General features: G+C 43.8%; 2 protein-coding genes across 5 annotated transcripts in view; both read left to right on the top strand.

Moving 5' to 3' along the window:
- Nucleotides 1-159: 159 nt before the first annotated feature.
- Nucleotides 160-6,378, top strand: part of Hspa14 (heat shock protein family A (Hsp70) member 14) — a 30,170-nt gene continuing 23,951 nt past the window's right edge. The window contains exons 1-3 of one of the 3 annotated variants that reach the window (XM_076873046.1): nucleotides 160-308; nucleotides 1,507-1,587; nucleotides 1,661-1,743. In XM_076873046.1, the coding sequence (XP_076729161.1) occupies nucleotides 252-308; nucleotides 1,507-1,587; nucleotides 1,661-1,743 (221 nt within the window). In that variant the 5' untranslated portion in view covers nucleotides 160-251. Of the gene's footprint in view, nucleotides 309-1,506; nucleotides 1,588-1,660; nucleotides 1,744-3,867; nucleotides 3,943-6,378 lie in introns of those variants that run through there. The other 2 variants (XM_076873047.1, XM_076873048.1) reach the window with 2 other exon arrangements.
- On the top strand, nucleotides 1,731-6,346 carry Msantd7 (Myb/SANT DNA binding domain containing 7). 2 transcript variants are annotated; one of them, XM_076873050.1, is made up of 2 exons: nucleotides 1,731-1,743; nucleotides 5,141-6,346. In XM_076873050.1, exon 2 carries the CDS (start codon nucleotides 5,221-5,223, stop codon nucleotides 5,662-5,664), a length of 444 nt encoding a protein of 147 aa, XP_076729165.1. In that variant the 5' UTR covers nucleotides 1,731-1,743; nucleotides 5,141-5,220; the 3' UTR covers nucleotides 5,665-6,346. The 2 variants fall into 2 exon arrangements, with proteins under 2 accessions (XP_076729165.1, XP_076729164.1); XM_076873049.1 differs by lacking the exon at nucleotides 1,731-1,743 and adding an exon at nucleotides 3,954-4,602.

Genomic DNA, 6,378 nt, shown 5'->3' with positions numbered 1-6,378 from the left:
CACTATCGCACGCGCTGTGCAGCTGCGGGGAGCGCGGAGAGACGCACTAAAGCCATTCGCTGACTTTTCGGAAAGGAAGGCGGGACCTTCACGCTGATTGGTGGCAACGCGGGAGGCTGGCTCGACAGACCGGACGCAGTGGGCGGGCGGGAACGTGAAGTCTCCGCGGTGCCTGATGGGGCTGTTCTGTGGCGGGTAGCTGTTGCCTCTGGGGGTCCCTTAGTTACTGCCGCCGCTGTCCTTGCCGCCTCATGGCGGCCATCGGAGTCCACCTGGGCTGCACATCAGCCTGTGTGGCCGTCTATAAGGTGAGACGCTGAGGATGCTGGGCTCTGGATTTCATGTCAGGTACCCCGTTCTCGGCACCGAGTTATATGCAGGTAAAGACGCCGAGTTGACGGCCTACAAACGTCGCTTGGAGGCGAAGGGCCGAAAAGGCCCGGCCTCGTCCCCCGCGGCTTATTTGGCAAGCCCGCTGCGACCTGGTTGAGGCTTCTGTCTTCGCAGATGCTCAGGTTTCGGGGATGCCCAACGGTATCCTGGGGACGTCGGAGCTAAAAGAAGCCGGGAGTACAGGGCCGCAGATGCCCAGAGGGGTTCCAAGGATGTCAGGGTCACACGGTGCCCGGAGGAGGCCTGGAGATTTCGTAGCTGTAGGGATTGCTTGGAGAGGTCTCGGGGATGTGGTCAGAGGATGCCTAGAGGGTTTCGGGAGACCTCAGTGCCTCAGAATACCCAGAGGAATCCCCGAGGCAGAGATGTTTGGATATATCAATACCGCAGGATGCCAGGAGAGATCCCCGTGAGGTCCTGGCCACAGGATTCCGGAGGGGTCTTAGTGATATCAGGGCTGCGGATGCTCAGAGGGGGCTCGGTGACGTCACGATCTCAGGATTCCTAGGGGTGGGCAGTCCTTTTGACGTCAGGGCCACAGGACTTTCTGAGTTTCGCCTTGTGTCTGGGATCCAGAGGGAAGGGGTGCGAAGCTCTGGAAGTGAGCCCCGCGCGCGTGGCTGTGAAGCAACTAGATCGGAAGTGCTCCTCGGACATGGACTTTCTGAGAGTTCAACAAGGAGTTGTGGCCTTTCTCATCAATAACAAGATAGAGGGAAAATCATAACGAATTCCCTTGTTCCTAGTCCTGCATTTAAATGTCAAATGTTTTGTTAAGAAAAGTCCACAGGGATTAGTACTACTTAATTTGTGGAAAAGGGAAGAAAGATGTATTTGTAGGAGATAGATAGCCTGATGTAATAGATGCTTGCTATTATCTTGTATAGCAAGGTTGTTATTATGTTTGATTCAATAGTTGACTTTGCAGAGCAGACTGAAAAACGGAGGCAGTTGTTATGGAAGTTAACCTACCATAAAACCTAGGAAATTAGTAGTGGTAATTAAACCTACCATTTTAAAATATTGATAATAGTAACTTTTCTTTCCATCTAGATGGCAAATACTGGCCCACATTTATTTTAAAAGAACTAATACTGTTGTGTTTTTCTCTAGGATGGCCGGGCTGGTGTGGTTGCAAATGATGCAGGTGATAGAGTTACTCCAGCTGTTGTTGCTTACTCAGAAAACGAAGAGGTACAGTTCTCCTCATTTTTGTATTTAGAAATAATGAAAAATTACATGCATTATATATGTTGCTCTTTTTCAGGTGGTGGGATTGGCAGCAAAACAAAGTAGAATAAGAAATATTTCAAATACAGTAATGAAAGTAAAGCAGATCCTTGGCAGAAGGTATGGAACAAAATGATATTTTTAAATACGGTAACAAAAACATGTTTATAAATTCTAGGCTTAATATGAAATTAAATGGAACTAGAAACATCACAGTTTGTTATTTTGTTGCTTTTTATGACTGAGTCCTTTGAGACTACCCCAGTAGGACTATTCCTTTTGATTATTATTGTTGGATCTTATCAAGGATGGAATTCACTTAGATATTTGATTTCTTGCTGACAGATCTGCTGGTATTGAGTGCCAGAGGTGGTAATTTGGACTTTTCACATTTTTATATAATTACTTTTTTTTTTAACTGAGGGAACTTGAAAGATTTTGTGGGAACTTGAAGATTTCATTGCATGGTGCTTGGATTTTTCAAGATCCATTATAATTGGTCATAATTTATGTAGATGCTATTGATTTTCTTTCTTAAGGCCCTCTGACACTTTCTGGGAACTGACTTTTCCAGTTGGCTTTCAAATTTAATCATTAGAGAAACAGTTTAATTAATGTCTTATGTAAGAATCAGGTTAATCATCTGTTCTCACTTTAATTAGAAGATTAAAGAGGCTTGCTTCCTCAGACTTCTGTCTCCTCAAATTATAGATTATCATAATAATTAATGGTTTTCCTTCACTAGAGTAGTAGTACCTGATAGAGTGTTTTTTAAATTTTCAGATGCTTTCACATCTATTATTTTATTTCATCCTCTGAACATCTCTATAGAAATTGGTAGGGCAGGTACTGTTCTTCCCCATTTGTGGATGAACAAATCATGGTACGTGGAAGTGGTGGCATATTTAAATTAATTAGAAAGGTGAAGTAGGTAAGACTGCAGTTCAGGTTTCCTAATCCTCAGCCCCAGGTTCTGTCCTTTCCCTGCCTCCCTACTAGTGCCCGGTATTGAACCCAGCTACATGCACAAGTTGTTCTACCATTGAGCTATACCTGCAGCCCTTGACTTTCTGTTTTATCTAATGAAAATTTAAGTGGACATATCCTTGTGTTGATTTTAAGATTTAGAGATTACAGATTGATGTTTATTTCTATTACATGTGCAGGGTTTTATAAAATTATCTCTTGCCTGTGTTTAATTAAATACAACTTGATATTTTTACCTTAGGATGTCCAGAGACTAAGCCAAAAATTGTAGCATTTTGGAGAGAATTCAGATATTTGTGATGAAAAATTTATTCCCATATCCTTTTACCTGTTGGTAAAACTTAGTTCAAAGCATGCTAGAAACAAATTGGCTAGTGTCAAATATTTTTCAAATCATGAACTGGAAAAAAGCAAGTGATTATAATAGGTCTTGAAGCCGGAATCGCTGAGAAGCCAACAATTTGATTTCTTGAGATAATTGTGATTTTACATGCTGTGGTAAGAAATAAACAGAAGCATCCAATATATTATTGAATTTACCAGTTCCACCAATAGTAACTTCTTGCATAATTGTAGGACAATATCACAATCAAGATACAGATACTGATATAGCCAAGATACAGAATATTTGCATAGATGTTGCCTGATAGCCAATAATATATAGGTGTATTTTGTTTTGTTTCTTTTATGCTGCTATTTGGGGGTGGATGGTTAGAGTAATGAAGTAGCTGTCTTCTGCCATGTTATGCGGAAAGTGTTACATTAGCAGAACACCTTAAACTCACTTTTCTGGCCCTGAAAGTAACCTTTTAGTAAAGAAGTGCAATAGTGGCAGTCAGATGGATAACAAATAGCCACAGCATGCTAGTTGGGTTAAGGTTAATAAAGGACAAGTATCCTTCAGATATATTTTGCTTACACCATGGTCCTGCCAGTACTTCTCTAGAGTTAGTTACCTCATGTTCCAGGGTATTTTTCTCTTTAGCCTGTCTACTTACTAGAGGATGGGGATTTTTTACAGATCCATAATTGTACTAGGTGTTAACCTTGAAAGCATTTGGCTCTTTGTGGGGAAGCCAGTTTTTTTTTTGTGAAGCCCCTGATCCAGTACCCACCCTGGGCAAACTCCCAAAGTTGGGCTTTCTCAGTCTTGGCCTCATGCCTATTTATGATCTACTCACAGGTAGCATTACTTAATTTGCTGCCAAATGATCCTTACACCCTCCCTGTAACTCTCATTCCCCTGTGGCTTTCCAGCCAGAAATGCGGTCCTTGGACCTGGCATCTCAACAATTAGCCCTGAGAGGGAAGAATCGGCTGGCTCCTGGAAAGGTACTGAGAGTACACAGAGCTTCCCCACACCTTCAAATTTGCACCTTGCTGCCAGGAGCTTGCTTCAGTAGCCTTCCTTCCTTCCTTCCCAACCCACTATGGCCACTTCTAATAGCAGTGCGGGCATCCGGTGGTCCAGACAGGAGACACGAACTCTTCTCTCCATACTAGGCGAGGCAGAATATATTCAACGCCTCCAGACTGTGCATCATAATGCAGATGTCTATCAGGCTGTGTCTAAGCGAATGCAGCAGGAAGGCTTCCGCCGCACCGAACGACAGTGCCGCTCCAAGTTTAAAGTTCTGAAGGCATTATATTTAAAGGCCTATGTTGCCCATGCCACAAGTATGGGTGATCCACCTCACTGTCCATTTTATGATACGTTGGATCAGCTTCTCCGAAATCAGATAGTGACTGACCCAGACAACTTAATGGAGGCTGCTGCTTGGGCCAAGCACTGTGATCAGAACTTAGTTGCCTCTGACATCCCAGGGGAAGAGGGAACCAGCATTCTGAAAGCAAAAAGGAATCAGACAGCTGATCGTCAGACTATCTTGAAAACAGTTAAGGAATCAGATGAGGATTGTCAGCTGAGAATCAGTGACCGGATGCAAGAATCCAGTGACCTCGAGGACTCCTGGGCTGAATCCTCGGGTGCAGGTAACTCCCAAGCATGTGAAGAATTGGGGTCTCGGAGTCACTTGGTTCCAAACAGCAATGAGTAGTTGGATAGTGCCCTCTTTAGCATAGGCCTTATTCCTGCCCCAATCCCACCCTTTTTTTAAAACTTCATAATAAGATAAAGGGCTCAAGGTTTTAAAAAGCCACCACCCTAGGTATGTAAGAAATTAGAACTCCTTAATTCTTGGAACGAAAATGGAAGACATTCTTTTTAGAACCAAAAAGCATTTCCCCATTATTTCTTATGGGGAGTTCAGAATTTGTGGTAATCAAATGGGTTGGATAGCTAGTAGAAAGGGGTTTGGCAAGGCAGGGGGGGAATTTTTGGAGTTGAGACAACAATAGGCCAAAATGTCCAGACTGAAGAATGATTTCCATTCTCTTGTGGAGAGAGGCCTTTCCAAGAATCATCCTAGTTTTGTAAATGTCTCAAAACTCTGCTGTAACTCTGCTGCTGGCTCCAAGCTTTCCCTTACCAGGAGTGTCCTCTTTGCAACGTTGTTGCTTTGTTTTTCAGGGTGCTCTCAAGGGACCCCCAGCTACAGCAGCTCCCACAACCTTTTCAGAGGTGCAGCTGCTCTCTGTCAGAGCAGCCCTATGACCAGACGGGGTATGTCGGGTGAACCCAGTCCCTGCACCAGCACCAGCCGAAACACTCCTTGTGTAGCCTCCACACCGCGGCCTCCGGTCTCCTCTTCCAGAGTTGGTTTTGTCTCTGGCGAGGATAGGCCTTTGACCAGTGAGCCCCCTCCAAAGTGGGCAAGGCGAAGAAGGCGGTCAGTGGCCAGAACTATTGCAGCTGAGTTGGCAGAAAACAGGAGATTGGCACGAGAACTTTCAAAGCGTGAGGAAGAAAAACTGGACAGGTTGATTGCTATTGGTGAGGAGGCCAGTGCCCAGCAAGACGCTGCCAATGAGCTGCGCAGGGATGCTGTCATCGCAGTCAGACGCCTGGCGACAGCAGTGGAAGAGGCAACTGGTGCTTTTCAGCTAGGGCTCGAAAAGTTGCTTCAAAGGTTGATTTCAAATACCAAAAGCTAGGAACTGGTTTAAAAAGGATATATTTCCTAAACGGTAGAAATCTACTTCCAATACCTGTCTTCTGGTACTCTGACTTCTTTTCTATATCCTCAGAAAAAAAGAGTAGACGAACCATTAATATAGTAGTAGGGAGTCAGCTTGTAAATTCCTTTTCCTGGGATTCTCCACTAATTGAAAGACCTTTCAGAAGTGTGAGGGGTGGCCTAGTAGAAAATAGATGGAGCCAAGTTCAAGTGAGCTAACTTGTCCTGGCTTTGTCACAGATATGAGGCAATTTACTTTACCTCTCTGCAACAGTTTCCCCATCTGTAAAATGGTGGATAGATAATAACTCCTGCCCTGCCTACCTCACAGGGTTGTTGTGAGGATCAGATGGCTAATAGATGTGAAAAGTTTAAATGTTTAAAAGCACTATACACATGTAAGTTATTACACATATAACCTTGGCTTTGGCAAGGCCAGGGTGAGCACATTAGTTTACAATATGGCCATGTACCATGACCTCATTGCTTGAATCTTGACTTGTTTAATTTGCTTCATGGAGTATGAGATCTTAATTATTAAATCCCTCTGTGGCTCATTAGACTAGTATAGGCACAACATGTATTTGTCTTCTATAATTTCACTGCCGTGTCTCTGACATATCTACTAGTAGGTGCCCTATTTTAGTAGACAAACCAGCTTTCCCTCCTTCATTTTACTAGTTCTTAGTCT

The sequence above is a fragment of the Callospermophilus lateralis genome, chromosome 13, assembly GCF_048772815.1.
Source record: "Callospermophilus lateralis isolate mCalLat2 chromosome 13, mCalLat2.hap1, whole genome shotgun sequence".
NCBI classification, from domain to species: domain Eukaryota; kingdom Metazoa; phylum Chordata; class Mammalia; order Rodentia; family Sciuridae; genus Callospermophilus; species Callospermophilus lateralis.
This window is presented reverse-complemented; position numbering and strand designations above follow the sequence as displayed.